This window comes from Pantherophis guttatus, chromosome 11 (assembly GCF_059756535.1).
Source record: "Pantherophis guttatus breed Tessera chromosome 11, ASM5975653v1, whole genome shotgun sequence".
Classification (NCBI taxonomy): Eukaryota; Metazoa; Chordata; class Lepidosauria; order Squamata; family Colubridae; genus Pantherophis; species Pantherophis guttatus.
This window is the reverse complement of record NC_142073.1, coordinates 23,063,059-23,084,682: the sequence shown is the minus strand read 5'-3', so window position 1 is coordinate 23,084,682 and position 21,624 is coordinate 23,063,059. Positions and strand designations below refer to the sequence as shown.

At 43.2% G+C, this 21,624-nt stretch overlaps 1 protein-coding gene across 1 annotated transcript in view; it reads left to right on the top strand.

Moving 5' to 3' along the window:
- ADGRG5 (adhesion G protein-coupled receptor G5) overlaps positions 1–2,474 on the top strand; it is a 34,014-nt gene extending 31,540 nt beyond the window's left edge. Inside the window, exon 14 of the mRNA XM_060695079.2 lies at positions 562–2,474. Coding sequence (XP_060551062.2) covers positions 562–662 — 101 coding nt within the window. The 3' untranslated portion in view covers positions 663–2,474. The remainder of the gene's footprint in view (positions 1–561) is intronic.
- Positions 2,475–21,624: the final 19,150 nt, after the last annotated feature.

Sequence of the window (21,624 nt, the reverse complement as noted above, 5' to 3'; positions counted from 1 at the left end):
ACGGCTGAGACCCTACACTTCCTCACCCGGGAATGGGACAACTTGCCATGGCCAACTTGTTGCAGCCAATTCATCATGGCTAACTCACCATGGCCAACTCACCATGGCCAACTAGCCATGGCCAACTCACCATGGCCAACTAGCCATGGCCAACTCACTACAGCCAACTTGTCATGGCCAACTCACTGCAGTCAACTCATGGTCAATTTGCTGCAGCCAAATCACCATGGCCAACTAGCTATGGTCAACTCACTGCAGCCAACTCATCATGGCCAACTCACTTCAGGAAAATTTAACAGTTCTATTTAATTATTTAAAATAAATTAAAAAAACGTTTTTTGCCATTCACATTTCATTCTGTCCCTCCTTCTGCATCCTTTCCTTAATTATCCTATTCCACCATTTCTTTGGTATTAGTGTCACTCTTGTCCAGACGTGAGTGGTCCTGCAGCGAGAAGGCCGTGGCAAGTTGGCCGTGTCGAATTATCATAGACCCCCCCTCCTACTCCACCCAGTATGCAAATATTCTGCTTCCCTTTTTTTTCTTCTCTTCTCATGCAGGAGCCTTCATCTGTCTTTGGTATTGCTTTTTACGGTGTCGTTCGACATCCAAAGAGTCATCTGGATTCTCTCAGTCATCAGCAACATCACGCGGTTTGTGAAGACTTTGGACCAGGGGTTTCCAATCTTGGCCACTTTAAGACTTGTGGACTTCAACTCCCAGAATTCCTCAGGCTGAGGAATTCTGGGAGTTGAAGTCCACAAGTCTTAAAGTGGCCAAGATTGGAGACCCCTGCTCTGGACCAATGAAGCACCCAGGTTCCAAAAATGACATCTGGGCACTGCATCCCCATATCATGCATTGGGGACATTCTGTGTTCCCCCCTAAGTTGGGCTTGGAAGGAAGGCTGGTTTGTCTTCATGAGAGTAGATAGAACAAGGAAGTCATGTTCAAGGACAGATCCCTATACAGGTAGACCTTGACTTAACAATCATTCATTTAGTGACCTTTCCAAGTTACGACAACATTGGGAAAAAAGAGTTATGACTGTCCCAGCCGAGATCATGCAATCCCCTCGAGCGACCTTTTGACAAGCAAAGTCAACGGGGAAGCCAGATTCACTTAACAACCGTGTGACTAACAATGGCAGGGATTCACTTAACAACAATGGCAAGAAAAGTCCTAAAGTGGGGCAAAACTCAATTGTTTCGCTTAGCATGGAAATTTTGGGCTCAATGCTGGGCATCGGGGATTACCTGTAAACAGATATTGAAGGAAGAGCTTTGAAGCATCAGGCATAACTCCTGCTTGGTTCTCCTGCTTCAACAAAGGGGCTGGACTAGAAGACCTCCAAGGTCCCTTCCAGCTCTATTCTATTCTAATTTAATAACTAATACTGAGGGTTTTATTTTATTTATTTATTAAATCTATACACCTCCCATCTCTCTCACAGCCAGGGGTGGGTTCTAAATTTTTTTACTACCGGTTCTGTGGGCGTGGCTTATTTTGTGGGCGTGGTTTGATGGTCATGTGACAAACAATTCTTTAGGATTCAGCAGAGGTACTGGTCTACCAGGCTTTTAACTGCTTGCAGAGCCGTTCCGGTCTACCCATTTGTTTTTGGAGCGCACTGGTCTACCACCACACTGCCTTTTACCGCTGATCAACTGTAGGGCAGCCCTTTGAAGCGCCACGGCAAGAGTTTAAACAGTTTTTTGCCGCTCTGCCACCACTGAGAGCATCGGAAACCGCTTTCAGGCAGCGTGGCCTCAATTGCCAATCTACCACCACCGACCGGTTTACAAGGAGGCTTCTTGGCTTCTCAATTTAAAGCTACAGTGTCTTGGTTTTTTTTTCCCTCTTCTTTGTCAAGTGAGCCCTGATTTTTTCCTTCTAGCTGATGAGCTGGGACTCGGGAGGCAGCGAATAGATTGGGGGCGGGGCCAGGCAGAGGTGGGGCCAGGCAGAGGTGGTATTTACCGGTTCTCCGAATGACTCAAAATTTCCTCTACCGGTTCGCAAGAACCGGGGAGAATTGGTAGCAACCCACCACTGCTCACAGCCCTTGCATCAACAATGAGGCAGAATCAGATTCGTGGCTTCTGTGTCTGTTCCCAACCACAGTCTTTAGAGGCCCAGCTAGCGTGAGCTCAGCTGTCGTAAGATAAACCAGAAAAGCAGATGAGAAATGCTAGATTGCTTTTTTCCCCTCCTTTTGCAATGGATATGCCAGCCATTTCCACAAATGCAAAGTTTCTCTGCATTTGCACAGGTCATTTTTGTTTCCATTTCTCTTATGGTTAGCACAGAAAAACTGTTGCTATGCAAGGCTGACTTGTTACAACATATTTTTCATCCCTGGAAAATTTTGTAATGCCTCTTCTTTCTTCTTTATCTCATCTAGAGTCACTTCTGTTTTCTTTTGCTTCTGTTTTTTACGTTTGCCAAATAAAAGGTCCTCTCATTTTACCCACATTATCCTAACATCTGTACCTTTATTGTGTTTATTATATTATCTTTATTTTAAGACTATTCTCAACAAATTCTTCCCACTTTTTAAATAGTCCTCTATTGTTATTTCATTTTGTAGAATAATGTCTCATTCATCTCCCCTCCGAAGGAACTGATTTTCCTTTTCAAGGTTAGAGTCACCATAAAGTATTGCGATCTGAAAAAGCCTTTGGCGTTATTTCCTTTGTTGACACAATAGCTAAATTTATAAAAATGCAGAACATAGAAATATGAGTTACAATCACAATTGACCCTGGCCATAAAGTAACTCACACCCTGTGACTGGACTCAATTTTACAACTTTTTTCATGGCGGTTGTTAAGTGAACACAACCGTTATTAAGCAAACCCACCATTCATGATTCAGAGGGTTTTGCCAGAAGTCGGAAGTCAATGCCACTTCCTGGCAAAACCATCAGAAATTGCAGTCCCGTGACCATGGGGCCTGGCATGAATTTACATGCTAGTGGCTGAGTGCCGCAAATGCAATTATGTGACTGAGATGTGTGTGTTTGGGGTGGGGGGTGGGGGGTTTGACATCACAAGTTGGAAACTTGGAAAGGGGCGGGGTCCAGTGGTGAAATGTAAAATTTGTTACTACCGGTTCTGTGGGTGTGGCGTGGTGGTGGTGGGTAATGTGTCTGGGTGGGCGTGGCCAACTTTTTTTTTTTTTTAACTTTTAAAACCATTTTTTCTACAACCTCTTCGGCTGAATGCAATGCGCACGTGGCCTCCGTGCATGAGTCCCACCCCCCCGCACATGCACGGCAGAGACCCAAACACCAGCTGGCTAGCAGGAGGCACGTGCGCATGAGTGGTAGAGCTGAACTGGGGCGAGGGCTCATGTGCCCACAGAGAGGGCACTGCGTGCCATCCCTGGAACCCATGCCATAGGTTCGCCATGATGGCTCTATACCATTCCAGGCAAGTGGTTGTCCAATCTCTTCTTAAAACACCTTTAGTGATGAAGCATCCATTGGTTAATTTATTTATTTATTTATTTATTTGTCAGATTTATATGCCACCCTTCTCCCGTAGGACTTGGGGCGGCTCACATCAATAAAAACAACCCGACAATAGATAAAATTAGATAGTGTTACAACCAATTAAAATCCCCAAATCCCCAAGTTAAAATCCACGGCAGATCAGGGAAGTTGCTGAAAGAGCCATGTCTTTAGGTCGGCACGGAAGGTGCGGAGGTCGGGGGCTGTCCGGAGCCTGGTGGGCAACCCATTCCAGAGGGTCGGTGCGACCACAGAGAACGCCCTCATCCTGGGCACCACCAGCTGACACTGTCTGGCCGAGGGGACCCGGCGGTGGGAGGCCGGTAGGAAGTGACCTGCAAATTATCCTCACTGTTACCGTGTTTCCCTGAAGATAAGACAGGTATTTTATTTTATTTTCAATCCCAAAATAAGGGCTTGGCCTTATTATTGGGGGTCTTATTATTTCAGGGGTGCAGGAGGCCCTGAGTGGCCTGTGCACTAACATCTGGGAGTCCGGCAGAGGGAGGCTCCCTCCGCACGCCGCCATCAAGCTCCTCCCCTCCCACAGTGTGTGTATAGAACGCGAGTGGCCCGAAAGTGCCAAGCCGAACGAGTGCCTGTCCTGTCACCCCCTGCTCATGAGTCTCCCAGGCCTCACTACATTGATGTGGGCAAAGCCAGTGAGCACCAGGCCCTTGAGGAGCTCGTAGCCAATTCCACCGGTGCCCACCACCAGCACCCGTGCGGAAGCCACAGCCTGGGCCAGCTCTCCCTGCAGGGTCCAGCTCCAGCTATCCTGTCTCCCCTGGTCCTTCTCTTCATTAGACTAGCCATGCCCAGTTCCTGCAACCGTTCATCGTAGGTTTTAGTCTCCGGTCTCCTAATCTTCTTTGCTGCTCTTCTCTGCACTCTTTCTAGAGTCTCCACATCTTTTTTATAGCATGATGACCAAAACTGGATGCAGTACTCTAGGTGGGGTCTTACTAGGGCTTTATAGAGCGGTATTAGTAACCTCCCTTTATCTTAATTGTATCCCTCTTTAATGCAATTTAGGATTGTGTTGACTTTTTTGGCTGCTGCTGCACACAGCTGCCTCATATTTAGCTGGTTGTCCACTAAGACTCCAAGATTCCCCTCACAGTTACTGCTATTACGGCTGGTTTCACCCAGTCTATATGTGTATTTTTGGGTTTTCTTGTCTAAGTTTAAGTAAAGTATTGTAGGAAGTTAGCACCCACCCCTTTCCTTTCAGAGGAATGAAATATTTTGGGAAATATTAAAAAGGCAGAATATTATGTTTCTCTGGATGAGAAATGGAGAAGCATGTTCTAAAGACGAAGCAGCTCCCATCTTCCTGCCCCCACCCTTTGTCAATGCGCCAGAGGCAGAAACGCAATCTTTGTCAATGGACCATCATCTGCAACACAATGGGACCCATCTAGCAACAAACTCAGCACATGGCACCTGGGAAGATTAGATCAGCCAGCAAGGCTAGCTAAGACCCCCACCCCCTGGGACTCTGACAACCAATCAGGATTCTCTTTCTGGGCCCTAGGAAGTTCATAGCCAGAGAGGGCATAAAACTCGGGGACTCGCTGCGTCTCGTCCCTTTTCTGTTCAGGAGCCATGTGATCCTGTCCACCATTAAACTATCTTTCCAAGCAGTCTCCATGTTTCCAGTTTCTTTTCCCCCACTTGGAGCTGAACCCAGAAGGATATTTCTTCCTACAGTATTAAGTAAGTAAAGTATTAAAGTATTAAGCAAGTATTAAAAGTAAAAGGTTTCCCCTGTCCAGTTGCATCTCCATTTCTTAGCCAAGGAAGCCAGTGTGGTTGTGTGGCCAGCATGACTATATACGCCGAGTGCACAGAACACGGTTCCTTCCCATTGAAACGGTACCTATTTATTGGCATTTTGCTTTTGAACTGCTAGGTGGGCAGTAGCTGGGCTAACAATGGAGCTCACCCCATTGCGTGGTTCTGGAGTCTCAAACTGCCCGTTGACAAGTCCACTGACTTAACCGCTAGGCCACCACGCCCTGTATAAAGAAAGTATGGTATTAGCATCTGTTGATAAAGCCTCAGAAGGAACCGAATGGGAGAAAAAGACCACTAGATGGCGACAAAAGAGCAGGCACAAATGACAAAATGACTCGGAAACATCTGTTTTTCCCCTGATGCAAATGTCATGAATATATCGAGCAACATCTGTAGGAATTGATGCAGGAAAAACGACCATGGATCGGAGAACATGGCTGTATCCAGCTTCAGTTGTTGTTGTTGTTAGTTGCGAAGTCGTGTCTGACCCATCGTGACCAGAGGTGGGTTTCAGCAGGTTCTGACCAGTTCTGGAGAACCGGTAGCAGAAATTTTGAGTAATTCAGAGAACCACTAGTAAAAATTCTGACTGGCCCCCCACCCCCCATCTATTCTCTGCCTCCCGAGTCCCAGCTGATCCGGAGGAAATGGGGATTTTGCAGTAAATTTCCCCTGGATTGGGGAGGGAATGGAGATTTTACAGTATCCTTCCCCTGCCATGCCCACCAAGCCACGCCCACAGAACCGGTAGTAAAAATTTTGGAAACCTACCACTGATCGTGACCCCATGGACAATGTTCCTCCAGACCTTCCTGTCCTCTACCATCCTCTGGAGTCCGTTTAAGTTCACGCCTATTGCTTCGGTGACTCCATCCAGCCACCTCTTTCTCTCCTGTCCCCTTCTTCTTCTTTTTAAATTTTTTTTTTAAAAAAATAAAAACACCATCATTCAATACAATCACAGAAAGTGTGTCGATTGGTTAAGATTCTTTTGTGCATAATCCCATATCCAAAATTACAAATTATTTAATTTCTCTTATTTGACAACTTTATATATCCCTTTATATTATTATTCTCATTTAACAATTATTTAACAGAGGCTTAAATCCCATAAGAAAACATTTTATATATTTTGTCATTCCCTTAATTTCATATTTCATACTTCATCTCCATGCTTTATTATCTAGCCATTGGTAAAACAAATTCCATATCAAATAATATTGCTTATCTTCCTGTTCTTTAATTTCAAATGTCAATTTACTCATTTCAGCTCATTCCATAATTTTCTTAATAACTTCATCATCAGTAGGTATCTTCTCTCCTTTCCAATTTTTAGCCAATACAATTCTAGCTGCTGTCAAAACATTCACAATCAAATGTCTCAGTTCTCTACTATACATATTCTTTTGCCCTCCATCGTTCCCAGCATTCGGCTCTTCTCCAGGGAGTCCTTCCTTCTCATTAGGTGGCCAAAGGATTTGAGTTTCATCTTCAGGATCTGGCCTTCTAAAGAGCAGTCAGGGTTGATCTCCTCTAGGACTGACCAGTTTGATCGCCTTGCAGTCCAAGGGGCTCGCAGGAGTCTTCTTCAGCACCAGAGTTCAAAGGCCTCAGTAGTTCAGTAGCATAGCAAAATTTACTGGAAAAAGGAAAAAAATTAAAGTCTTATTCCAGTTCAACTCCTAATGACATCCCTGTTATCTCTATGTCATTTTTTGGGCAAGATTATAAAAGGGGCTCACCCTTTTTTTGAGATTTTTTTTAAAAAAGAATTTTCTTTTGTCTTTTGCTGTGCTGCTTTAGTGGATGGTCCGTGGGATTTGCTGATGCTCTTCTATGCAGCACAGGTACTCCTCGACTTATGACCACGATTGAGCCCAGAATTTATTGTTGCTAAGTGACGTGAGTTTTGCCCCATTTTACGACTTTTCTTGTCACGTTTGCTAAGTGAATCACTGCAGTTGTTAAATCAGTCACACGGTTGTTAAGTGAATCTGGTTTCCCCATGAGAGAAGGTCTCAAAAGGGGATCTTACTGAGCCCAAAATTCCTTTTGCTAAATTTTTTATTTATTGATTTATAATTAAATTTATATACCGCCCTATTTCCGAAGGACTCAGGGCAGTGAACAGCCAGAAAGTAAAATATACATAATACAAACGTTAAAAACCCTTTAAAATACATTAAATTTGCTTAGCACATTGTAAGTTGCCCTGAGTCTCCGGAGAAGGGCGGCATATAAATCAAACGGAAAAAAAAAATACATTGGCCAGATTTAAAACACCCCAATTATAAAACCAATTTAAAAACAATTAAAAAGGGAGGTTAGACCAGACTAAATGAGAGTCTTGTTAAGAGAATTTTGCTCCATTTTACTATTTTTCTTGGCACAGTTGTTAAGTGAATCACTGCAATGGCCAAGGTAGTAACACACTTGTTAAGTGAATCTGGCTTCCCCATTGACTTTACTTGCCAGAAGGTCACAAAAGGGGATTATATGACTCCGGGACACTGTAACCGTCATAAATATGAGTCCGTTGCCAAGGGTTGCCATTTTGATCATGGAGATCCTGCAAAGGTCGTAAGTGTGAAAAACGGTCATAAGTCACTTTTTTCAGTGCTCTTGTAACTTGGAATAGTCACTAATTGAACTGTTGTAAGTCGAGGACTTCCGGTACCTGTATTTTTTTACAACCCTAGATGGCTTTCTTTAGCCTGATGCTTTCCAGATGTGTTGGATGCCAACTCTTACAATCCCCAGGAGTATAGGATTGGAGGAATTGATTAAACTCTTTGAATGCACCCAGTTGTGGAAAACTAGAATGGACTGCAGATAGTCCTCGATTTACAATAGTATATTGTACTATAGATAGATACAGATGGGGGGAGAGAGAGACACATAGAGAAATACGGGGGGAGAGAGAGACATAAAGAGATACAAAGAGAGAGGGGGAGACAGAGAGGGAGGATTTTGTGGTTCCCATTGTTTTTTAGCAACCGGTTCTCTGCCCTAATCACCACCTGGGTAGGCGTGGCTCGGGGGCTGTCATGTGACTGATGAAAGTGAGTGACGTCAAGTTGGCCACGCCCACCAAATGTTCGTGGAGAGTTTGGAACTTCAGCCTCGCTCTTTTAGCCCAGCGGAAGCACCAGACTGGGCCCCAGGAAGTTCAAAGCCCAGAGAGGGCATAAAACCCGGGGACTCATTGCGTCTCGCCCTTTTCTGTTCAGGAACTCAAACCATGTGATCCTGTCCACCATTAAACCATCTTTCCAAGCAGTCTCCATGTTTCCAGTGGGGGCTGAACCCAGAAGGATATTTCTTCTTACAGTACAAAGGTATATATGAAATATGAATTGCAGTTGTTATAGGAAAATGTGATGGAAATGTTGGAACCAGAAAAGTCGCACTATGTCCAATGTTTTTAATTCTATATTTAATAAAAAACCTTTTAAATATTAAAAAAAAAAGAAAAAAAAAGAAAAAAGTGACTTATGACCGTTTTTCACACTTATGACCATTGCAGCATCCCCATGGCCATGTGATCAAGATCCAGATGGCAACTGACTCATAGTTATGACCGTTGCAGTGTCCCAAAGTCATGTGATCCCCTTTTGTGACCCTCTGGCCAGCAAAATCAATGGGGAAGCCAGATTCACTTAACAGCCATGTTACTCACTTAACAACTGATAGATAGATAAATCTATCTCAGGATCTACTTCTGTCCTACTATCGCAGCACCCTTGAGAGTGTCCTGACATACGGCATTCTTGCATGGTATGGGAGCAGCTCTGTAGCGGACAAAAAAGCTCTACAGAGAATCATTAAAACTGCCCCGAATATCATCGGGCTCCAGCTACCAGCCCTGGACGACATCTTCGAATCTCGCTGTTTGAGGAAGTTGCATAACATTCTCAGAGACTCTCCCCATCTTGCTTACAATCTTTTTGGACTGTTGCCTTCTGGCAGAAGATACAGAACAATTAAAACTCGGACCGCACGACTTCTGAATAGTTTTTATCCCAGAGCTATCATTGCACTCAACCATGAACTAAAGGGCCACCATCCGTGAGCTGTTGGACCGCATGACTTGGTCTGTTGTGTGGATGTTTGGGTGGTTTAGGGGTGGGGAATTTGTGGTGGGTGGGAGGGTGTTTGGGGATTGTTATGTGTGTTGGACCTGGTCTTTGGGTGTTAAGTGAATTTCGTTGTATGGGTATACTGTGTATACACGTACAATGACAATAAATTTATTTATTTATTTTATTATTTATTTATTTAACTGCAGTTATCCGCTTAACAACTGCAGCAAGAAAGGTTGTAAGGTGAGGCAAAAGTCACTTAACAGATGTCTCACTTAGCAATACAAATTTAGGGCTCAGTTGTGGTCGTAAATCAAGGATTACCTGCATTGGAATAAAACCTGAAAAAAAGCCAAGATGAGGCAAAACTCACTTAACAGATGTCTCACTTAGCAACATAAATTTAGGGCTCAGTTGTGGTCGTAAATCAAGGATTACCTGCATTGGAATAAAACCTGAAAAAAAAGCCAAGATGAGGCAAAACTCACTTAACAGATGTCTCACTTAGCAACATAAATTTAGGGCTCAGTTGTGGTCGTAAATCAAGGATTACCTGCATTGGAATAAAACCTGAAAAAAAGCCAAGCTTCTTGACACTGCTGGCTGAGGAAAGGCCCCGTGGGGTTCTCGTCTTTTCCTCTGAGATTCTTGGAGAAAGAAGAAAAAACGCCAGGGGTCCACAGATGGGAGACCCTGCCCTCTGTTAACTTTCTAAAACTTTGTCACTTTCTGTCCGGCTTTCATCTACCCTGCAGGGTTGCTGTGAAAAAACAACAACAACAACATACAACAGGATTACGTGCAGCAGCAGCCTGAGCTTTTTGGAAGAGAACGTATTAAAAGATAAGTTGATGTACAGCACTTACATAACCTAGTGGGGTTTTTAAACAGGTTGTTTGTAAATGTTGAGCATTGTTTATATTTGCTTCGAACCAGATTCGAAGAGATAATGAAGGAGGAAAGAAAAGGGGGAAAAACAAAACAAACCCAGAGGAAGAGGAATAAAAGTCAGAATGGTGGCTGGAAAGCAGACGGGAAGGAAATTGTAGAGGTGTAAGTGAGAGAGGGAAAAAAAAGCAAGACAGTCAGGTCACATGGAGATAGAAATCTGGAGGTTTTGCAAGATCAGAAGTAAGATACCACGCGGAGGAGGAGATTTAAGAAAAAGAGGAAGGTAAACATCAGCCTGTGAGTGAACAGATGTGAACCGAATGTTGGATTGTTTCATTCAGATTATAGGGCAGAAGCCTTCAAACTTGGCCGCTTTAAGACTTGTGGACTTCAACTCCCAGAATTCTCCAGCCAGCAGGAGAATTCTGGGAGTTGAAGTCCACAAGTCTTAAAGCGGCCAAGTTTGAAGACCTCTGGTTTAAACAAGTAGGCAGTTGCCCATCTCAGTAAGATGACCCTACGGAGCATCCAAGAAATTAAAGCCATAAACTGACATATCCTTGTTTCCCTGTGTCCCGCAATGTCATTGTGCCTGGGAGAATCTTCCTCTGACCCTGAAAGAATTCCGTGGTTACCTGGTGAAAAGGTATAAGAAGATGGTGATGAAACAAGCCGACGCTGAGATCCCACAGCCAATGTCACTGAGGTAGGTCAAAGGGACCAGTAGCTTTTCATCCAGAGGCTCTGAAGACAGTTGCTGAATAAGGGGAGAAAGAAGAAATGGCAGAGCCAATTACAAAGTGTGGTATTTCTTGCATACGTAATAAACTCCTGTCCTCCACTGCAACCTCCATTATCCCCCGTCAGCACAGACCACACGATCTGAGATTGATGAAACATGACCTGGACCTACACATCTTTTAGATACCATAGCTAGCTGGAGAATTCTGGGAGTTGAAGTCCACAAGTCTTAAAGCTGCCAAGTTTGAAGACCTCTGTTATAGGGCATGGCTCTGCTTGTGTTAAATTCAAACCCTCACGGTACCATCGGAACAAAACCTAACATTTGGGGCAGTTGTGACCACACTTCCTATAGGGCACTATTAGGAAAGTTTATGATTCAAACCTCAAACCTAAATCGTGAGTCAATTCGTAGCTTAAGGGCTGTGTGCGAAGCCACTGCATTCAGTGTGTTTACGCTGGATGGAAATTAACCTCTGAGTTGAAATAAAATCTTTGTAAAACTGATCCGAGTCCCACTGAAATCCATGGAAGCTTAGAATAAAAACACAAACTTTTAAAGAACCACCACACTGTCAGTGGTTCAAGGAAAAGAATATCTCAAATGCCATAGGGCAGGGGTGGGCAACTGTGGCCCTTTTACAACCTGTGGACTTCAACTCCCAGAATTCCTGAGACAGCCGTCTCAGGAATTCTGGGAGTTGAAGTCCACAGGTTGTAAAAGGGCCACAGTTGCCCACCCCTGCCATAGGGATATAAAAGGAGAGGTTCAGACATTCACCTGAAATTCCAATGAGTCAGTAACTTTTCAAATCTCTCCTTCTCATATTAGATGATGACATGGGAATATCATATTATTTACATGGAAGATTTACAAGGAAGGAAGGAAGGAAGAGAGGAAGGGAGAGAGGAAAGGAGGGAGGAGGAAGGAAGGAAGAAGAGAAAGAAAGGAAGGAATTAAGGAAGGAAAGGAAGGAGGGAGGGAGGAGGAAGGAAGGAAAGGAGAGAGGGAGGAGGAAGGAAGGAAGGAAAGGAGAGAGAGGAGGAAGGAAGGAAGGAAGAAGAGAAAAGAAGGAAATAAGGAAGGAAGGAAAGGAGGGAGGGAGGAGGAAGGAAAGAAGGAAGAAGAGAAAAGAAGGAAATAAGGAAGGAAGGAAAGGAGGGAGGAGGAAGGAAGGAAGAAGAGAAAGGAAAGAAGGAAACAAGGAAGGAAAGGAAGGAGGGAGGGAGGAGGAAGGAAGGAAGAAGAGAAAGAAAGGAAGGAAGGAAGGAAGGGAGGGAAGGAGGAGGAAGGAAGGAAAGGAGGGAGGGAGGAGGAAGGAAGAAGAAAGGAAGGAATTAAGGAAGGAAGGAAGGGAAGGAAGGAGGGAGGGAGGAGGAAGGAAGGAAAGAAGGAAGGAAGGAAAGAAGGGAGGGAGGAAGAAGGAAGGAAAGGAGGGAGGGAGGGAGGAGGAAGGAAGGAAGGAGGATTCTGTGATTCAGTCTTTCTCACACTCTCTGAAATCCATTTCTTAGAGATTTAATCATTTGTGTTTTCACATGTTTGGAAAAGCTGCCCTTGGCATAGTCCACTGGATGAACCAGGCTATCCTGACAAACCTTAAGGTGTTTGCTTCAGGTCAGCATCCTCTGTAGAGAGGGGTTCCGTCATGTTGTCCTGATGTGGACAACTCAAAGACTGGCCTCACACAGGAAGGTCTAACTTGCTGTGAAATCAGGGATTTTCTGGGCTCCAAGAATACATGGAGAAGGAGGTGGGGCATCGACTAACCCAATGAGAAGGAGCTGCGTGCATGCAACACACTTAGCTATTAAAAAAAAAAATTGGCCAAGCATAGCATGTTGTGCCAAAACAGCCACCAGGAGTGCAAAGCTTATCTTAAGAGCTTTATTGGCAGAAGAGTAGCTATAAACATGCTACATATACGGGTCTGATGCAACTATGGGCAACTTCTTGTCTTTGGAGCTGAATTATGCCCTTAAATAGCTCTTTCGAAACACTGAGATTCTTCCCTGACCATAGTTGCCAAAACTTAACGGCATGGCTCCTTCCTATTTTGAAGTGGTGTGCGCATATGTGGGCATGCACAGACACATACAGATAGTGCAAACTACAGTAAGTGTCCCATCTTTACAAATATCTATCTATCTATCTATCTATCTATCTATCTATCTATCTATCTATCTATCTATCTATCTTCTGTCTATCTATCATCTATCTATCTATCTCCATCCATTGTCTGTCTGTCTCTCTGTCTATCTCCATCCATTATCTATCTATCTCTATCTATCTATCTATCTATCATCCATCCATCCATCCATCTATCTATCTATCTATCTATCTATCTATCTATCTATCTATCTATCTATCTATCATCTATCTATCTCCATCCATTGTCTGTCTGACTGTCTATCTATCTCCATCCATTATCTAGTTATCTATCTATCTATCTATCTATCTATCTATCTATCTATCTATCTATCTATCTATCTATCTATCTATCATCCATCTTCATCATCAACATCATCTCTTTCATTCTCTCTTTCTCTCTCTTTCCTCAACAACTTCCTATCTAAAGGGGGAAACCCCCCCTCAATAACTGCCCCAGCCACTTGGCATCCTTCTCTTCCTTTGGCCTCCCCCAAATATTGTAAGACCCAAAGACTGCAATTAAAAATTATTTTAAAATAATGATATGAGATACTGTGTTTCCCCGAAAATAAGATCCTGTCTTATATTTTTTGAACCCCAAAATAAGCGCTTGACCTTATTTTCGGGGAGGACTTATTATTTTGGGGCGCATGGAGCAAGATGGGGCTCCTTTTGCCATCTTACCTGATTTCCAGCTCTGCGTTTAAATATTTTTGGGAAGGGCTTATTTTAGCGCATGTGCTCAAAAGCTTGATTGGGCTTATTATCAGGGGATGTCTTATTTTCGGGGAAACAGGGTAGTCTTCAAGTGAGGCCTTTCGTTTTCCTGCCCAATATCCTTTGAGACTAACTTTTGCAATGGTTCAGATTGCCATCATATAGATTACCTTATTTTTCCTCTCTTAGTTTATAGCCTTAAGATCAAACATAAAGGACTCCATAAACGAATGCAAAAAAAGTTGTGCACCAGTGTCTGCAGAAAAAGAAGGACTTTACCCCGAGTTTGGAGCTTGCGATAATTTAAATTATAGCAAACTTGGTTTTTTGCCTAAAAATAAGTCTTCAATGCTGCGGAATAAGATCTATGTCGGCTCCGCGAGATACACCGCACCAGGAAATTAACTCAACCTTGTGGCTAAAACACCTTTCCTTGAGATTAGCTCTACTGTAATAATAGTATCTTGCGAGCCTGATGATTCTGGGCCTTCCCCTTTTTATAACCATCTGAATCATGGCAATCTACTTCAGCTTCTTCCAAAATATTATCTGGTTTGTAGGTGCTCAACAAACATCTCAGCCCCTTTGCCTGGATAACAATTCTTGCAATTTCCATCAAGGTCATTATTATTATTTTTTACTCACTTCAATCTATTTCTAGGTCAAGGAATGTTCTGGGTGATGCAGGTAATCTTGCACTGAAGGCCAAGGCATGATGATGATGGCTTATTAAATCACCAGGATTCAACATCAGCAATTTCTTAACGGTGAGAACAATTCGCCCAGTGGACATCTTGCCTCCACAAGTTGTGGGAGCTCCATCACTGGAAGCTTTTAAGAAGAGATTAGACAGCCATTTCCAACACTGGAGGTTTTTAAGAAGAGATCGGACAACCAATGTGGTCTGAAATGGCATAGGGTCTCCTGCTTCAGCAGCGGGTTGGACTAGAAGACCTCCAAGGCCCCTTCCAACTCTGTTATTCTGAAACTTTGCTTTTCTTTAGGGCTTTTAGCTATAACTCTTTATTTTAATGTTGTGGCAAGAGGCTTTACTTTAACGTCTGACTTTTTAGAATGTTGCATTATTACGTTTTATTCCATATGTTTGAAGTTTCCTAGGAGTTCAAAGAAGGGCTAGAAATAATAATTACACGTAGTCCTTGACTTATAACTACTTGCTTAGCACTACAAAGAAGAAAGGGTCAACCTATTCTCCAAAGGACCTGAAGGCAGAAGAAGCAATGGATGGAAACTAATCAAGGAGAGAAGCAACCTAGAACTAAGGAGGAATTTCCTGACAGTGAGAACGATGAATCAGCGGAACAACTGGCCTCCAGAAGTTGTAAATGCTCCAACACTGGAAGTTATTAAGAAGAGATTGGATAACCACTTGTCTGAAGTGGTATAGGATTTCCTGCCTAAACAGGGGGTTGGACTACAAGACCTCTAAGATCCCTTTCAACTCTGTTATTCCATGTTCTGTGACTTCCTATACATTTGGGATTCTTTGAGTCATTAAATACTATGACAACAATCAGTCCCTTCTATTGCAGACATCTAAATAAGAGTTCGATCATGCCCCAAAATTGCCCAAACCAGAGAAGCTTTGACTTCTATCTTACACCCACTAGTAGACATGCCAAAGCCAGGGGGTGGGGGTGAGGGTGGGGGTATAAGAACAGTAAGAAACCTGCATTAAGATTTTGACTTGCAAATAATCTCCTGCTTTTTATTCCTTTTGTCGGTTTAAGAAGCTGGAAAACAGGATTTTGTGCCCGGAATGCTTTACATATTTTTTAAAATCTTGGAATGTACTTCAGAGACATGTCAAACAAAGTATATTCTAATCTATACTAACTTTCTCCTCTTTCTGCGGCAGCTTCAAACAGCTATGCTGACATCACACTGTTGGGAAATAAAATAAAGTTCAGCTCCCTACTTCTCCCAAAATCGATGTCCCACCAGGAGGAGCAAAGGTTTCCCTGAGGCTCTGGAGCAATCGTGATGCCCCTGAAGCTTGGAAGATGTTCTTCTGGATTCTTTGAGACTTACATAATTTTATTTTCATCTTAAAAGGAAAGAGTCATGCTTGTTTAGAACTTCTTGGCTGGCTTAGTTCTTTTAAGTTGGTGACACAGAACTGTTAGGACCAATATGCTTCATTCACTTTGAGTTCAAAGGGAGACCACTGACGGAAGAAGCTTTGGCAGTGAAGAGGTAGCCCTGTCAGAAGCATTAAAAAAAAAAAAAAAGACTGGAAGACAGGATCAGAGCCAGAGAACGGGATGGGATGGAGTCGTATGGGATGGGATGGGATGAGAAGGAAAGAAGGAAGGAAGGAAGGAGGAAGGAAGAAGGAAGGAAGGAGGGAGGGAGGGAAGGAAGAAGGAAGGAAAGAAGGAAAGGGAGGAAGGAAGGAAGGAGGAAGGAAGGAGGGAGGGAAGGAAGGACAAAGGAAAGAAGGAAAGGAAGGAAAGAAGGAGGAAGGAAGGAAGGAAAAGGGAAAGAGGGAGGGAGAGAAAAAGGAAGGTAGGAAAGAAGGAGGGAGGGAGGGGGGAGGGAGGGAAGGAAGAAGGAAAGAAGGAAGGAAAGGAAGAAAGGAAGGAGGAAGGGAGGGAGGAAGAAGGAAGGAAGAAGGAGGAGGGGGAGGGATGGAAGGAAGGAGGGAGGGAGGGAAGGAAGAAGGAAGGAAGAAGGAGGGAGGGAGGGAGAGAAAAAGGAAGGAAGAAGGAAGGAAGGAGGAAGGAAGGAGGAGGGAGGGAGGGAAGGAAGAAGGAAGGAAGGAAAAGGGAGGGAGGGAGGGAGAAAAAAGGAAAGAAGGAAAGAAGGAAGGCAAGTAGGAAGTCTAGCTGAGGTGTGAACCATATTTTGAATAGTTCTTTGTCCAATTTGTCTTTTATAACAGTTTGATCATCACCCACAAGGAGCAGCCTTTTTGAAAATAGCCCCAGAATCACAACGTGCTTATTCATTAAGAGCTGAACTCTTGTCTTTTCAAAACCACTAAAAGTACCTTATCCAGCACCTTGGAGAACATTTCTAAAAAAGAAACAAACACATCCTGCTTCGTAAAATCTCCCTGAGTCTCCTCGAGTGTGCCTCTGTGTGTGTATGTGAGATTTTTTTTAAATAAAAAAAACCAGTTGTTTTTTCCCCCCCCCACAAACCACTTAAGAGAATTCTGAAAAAAAAGTGTTAAGTATATGCTGCTAAGAATATCTGCAAAATGAGCAGAGCCAGTGAAAGCTTTATTTAATTTGGCTTGAGAGTTCCATTGAAAACGGAGACAATAGGAACGATTATGAAAGGTGAAAGAGCATCTGGCACTGTTCCTTCTCCAGCTAGACAGTGTTTCTCAATCTTGGAAGCTTGAAGATGGGTGGACTTCAACTCCCAGAATCCCCCAGCCAGCAGCGCCTTTATTTTGAGATAGCATCGAAGTCTGACACCGGAAGCACCACTCAGGTGACCCCGAGGACACAGATAGACCTCCAAGTCCTTCAATGACCCTCTAAAACAGTGTTTCTCAACCTTGGTAGCTTGAAGATGGGTGGACTTCAACTCCCAGAATCCCCCAGCCAGCAGCGCTGGCTGGGGGATTCTGGGAGTTGAAGTCCACCCATCTTCAAGCTTCCAAGGTTGAGAAACACTGAGCTAGAAGATGGGAGGATTGGCCTGCGATGCTTCCATCTAAATGTACTCCTGAGTTCCCTTTATCTTTGTGGTTCAGAGCTTTACATACTCAGATGATGCTGGCTGATTACTTGACGGTATGAACCTAATTCTGATCGAGAGATAGCGGAGATTGTGGTTTGGGGAATCCAGAGATAAAAGTCATGTGTAATTTCTGCATTTCATCGGCTTAAAGTCTGTAGAGATTCTTCGTCCTCCAGGTCATGGGTCTCCCAAAGGTGCTTTTTTTCAGGAGGCAACTGGATTTTCTTGGTTTTTTTTTTTTTTTTGGAAGACGTTTCGCTTCTCGTCCAAGAAGCTTCTTCAGCTCTGACTGGATGGTGCGGAATGGGAGGATTTATATTCCTTGCAGACAGCTGGTCATTTGCATCCTTTTAGAAGGTTGTTGAAGCACTTGAAGGTTTGTCTGTGTCCTCAGAGTCACCTGAGTGGTGCTTCTGTAGTCTACAATTTTTTTCCCCTCTGGAAATCCCTTCCTACTCCAACCCCATTCCAAGGATGTTCATCCCAATTTGTATACCTAAAACTCTGTAGAGATTCTCGGTCCTCCAGACGGGTCATGGTTGTCCCAAAGGTGCTTTTTCAGGAGGCAACTGGACTTGCAAAAGAATGCAGATGACTTGCGGTAATTGAGCAAGTGGTAATTGAAAGAATGAAAGACATGGAGTTCCAAGAAGAACTAAATAGGCTGCCTCTCCACAGCAGGGACAGAATCAAGCAGGGCATGTGGGAATCAGCAAGATATCTAAATGATCTGATCTTCTCAAAACAAAGAATAGCTTTCTTCAGAGCCAGATTTAATATTCTCCCCTCAGCACTTCTCCAGGGTGGGTACAAGAGAACACCAATAGCAGAACGGGTATGCCTATGTGGAAAAGGAGAAGTCGAAGATATCTCACATGTTTTATTTTTTATTTATTTATTTATTTATTTTGATTTTGATGTATATGCCGCCCTTCTCCAGAGACTCAGGGCGGCTTACAGTGCGTTAAGCAATAGCCTTCATACTTTTGTATATTTTATACAAAGTCAGCTTATTGCCCCCACAAACTGGGTCCTCAATTTACCTACCTTAGAAAGGATGGAAGGCTGAGTCGACCTTGAGCCTGGTGAGATTTGAACTTACTTTAATTGCAGACAGCTGGTGTTAAATTACAGTGCTTCTGTCTGTTGAGCTAAACCAGGCTCCTATTGAACTGTGAGTTATACAGAGTATGTAGGTCAATATATACTGCTCAAAAAAAATAAAGGGAACACAAGCAGAAGACATCCGAGATCTGAATGAATGAAATAGCCTTATTAAATACTTTGTTCTTTACATACAGTAGTTTATACACTGCTCAAACAACTAAAGGGAACACAAAACTACTGTATGTAACGAACAAAATATTTAATAAGGCTATTTCATTCATTCAGATCTCGGATGTCTTCTGCTTGTGTTCCCTTTATTTTTTTGATCAGTGTATATTCACCCCTTACTAAAGAGATTGCCAGGACAGATGACTTTTATGTAGGTTTTCTCCTCCAAGACTCAAATCTGGCTACCACGCGGGCAGTGGCAAAATTCTGTGTCATTGCAATGTCCACAAGAAAAAAAAACTGGTTACAGAATTATAGATGTCAACTGGTGCCAATTTTTTGGAGGTATCTATAACAATTATTGGAAAAATACATTTACTCAGATACTTATCGGCTCTCCACTCATGTAAATTAGGGAATGACCCTAACGATCTGAGATTATGTATTTACATAACAGGGATGTTACTATTCATGATTAATGTCAGTATTATTTTTAATTTATTGTATGCCTATTGCTGGTCAAGAACCGTAATAAAGTTTTATTCATTCATTTGTAGGAAGTTAGCACCCACCCCTTTCCTGGAAGAATGAAATATTTTGGGAAATATTAAAAAGGCAGAATATTATATTTCCCTGGATGAGAAATGGAGAAACATGTTTTAAAGACAAAGCAGCTTCCTGCCTCCCCCCCACACACCTTTGTTAATGGGCCATAATCTGCAACACAATAGCAACAGAAACTAACACAATGGGACCCATCTTGGACAGAAACTCACCACATGGCACCTGGGAAGATTACATCAGCCAGCAAGGCTAGCTAAGACCCCCCACCCCCTGGGAGTCTGACAACCAACCAGGATACTCTTTCTGGGCCCCAGGAAGTTCAAAGCCAAAGAAAGCATAAAACCTGGGGACTTGCTGTATTTCACCCCTTTTCTGTTCAGGAACTCAAGCCATGTGATCCTGTCCACCATTAAATCATCTTTCCAAGCAGTCTCCATGTTTCCAGTGTCTTTTTCCCCACTTGGAGCTGAACCCAGAAGGATATTTCTTCCAACACATTCATTCAGCTTCTTGGATGAGAAGTGAAACGTCTTCAAAGAAAAAACAAGGAAGTCCAGTTGCCTCCTGAAAAAGCACCTTTTGGGACAACTATGACCTGGAGGACTGAGAATCTTTACAGACTTTCAGCTATACAGTTTGGGATGAAGAGCCTTGGAATGGAGTGGGAATATGGAATGAATTTCCAGAGGGGGAAAATTGCAGGAAAATTCCAGGAGCACCACTCAGGTGACCCTGAGGACCCAGATAAACCTCCAAGTGGCCTCAATGACCCTCTAAAAGGATGCAAATGACCAGCTGTCTGCAAGGAATATAAATCCTTCCATTCCCCACCATCCAGTCAGAGCTGAAGAAGCTTCTTGGATGAGAAGCAAAACATCTTCAAAAGAAAAAACCCACCAAGAAAATCCAGTTGCCTCTTGAAAAAAAACACCTTTGGGACAATTTCATCTGCTTCTAATGTTTAGTCATCCAGCAGCAAGCAATTTCAATAAAATAAATTCTTATCCAGAATTTGATTTCAATTCCCGAGGTATCATTTGCCAATACAATCAGTTATCATCTTATTTAACGAAAAGCCTCTTCTAGCAGAAGCAGTACATTTAGTCCTCGACTTCATTTAGTGACCGTTTGAAGTTACAGCGGTGCTGAAAAAAGGGACTCCTGACCATTTTTCATTCTTATGACCATTCTCATGGCCATGTGATCAAAATTCCAGACACTTGGCAACTGCCTCATATTTATGACGGTTGCAGTGTCCCGGGGGGGTCACGTGATCCCTTTTTACGACACTCTGACAAGTCGATGGGGAAGCCAGACTCACTTAACAACCAGGTTACTAACTGAACAGCTGCAGCGACTCACTTAACAGCTGTGGCAAGAAAGATTGCAAAATGGGACAAAATTCACTTATATCTGTCTCGGTAACAGAAATTTGAGAACTGAATAACAGAAAGTCGAGGGCTAGCTGTATTTGTGTCGTATTTTTTAAAGTTCTCACCATGAATTTTTTTTCCCTTTAAATATTTTCTCCCATTAAATAACTTGCATGCAAATTTCTCCTAAACGTTGACATGTTTTTGCTTGCTACAACTCTCGTAATAGAAAGGCAGGAAGACCTCATTTTCAAGGAATGTTGTTTAACTCCTATAAAGATCTGTCAAGCAGGAAAGCTCTTCTGCTTGAATCTGCCTAGGTGAGGAACATCCTTCTCTCTCTTATTCCAAGTACGGAAAGGATGAAAACAAGAGACGCCAGTTCCAATTTGCAGTATGTTGACGTACACAGTATCTAATTTTGAAAATAAGTGTCAGTTAATTGAAATATTTCTTGCAAACCAGACAGGAAGCGGGACTAGATGAATTACATCGATTTTTTTTGTGAGCCTATACTAACAGGATCTTGCAAGTCTGAAGGCACAAACTTTCCACCACTCTTTTTATTTAATCGATCCATTAAGGATGAGCTGGAAGGGACCTTGGAGGTCTTCTAGTCCAACCCCCTGCTGAAGCAGGAGACCCTAGACCAGTGTTTCTCAACCTTGGTAGCTTGAAGATGGGTGGACTTCAACTCCCAGAATCCCCCAGCCAGCGCTGCTGGCTGGGGGATTCTGGGAGTTGAAGTCCACCCATCTTCAAGCTTCCAAGGTTGAGAAACACTGCCCTAGACCATT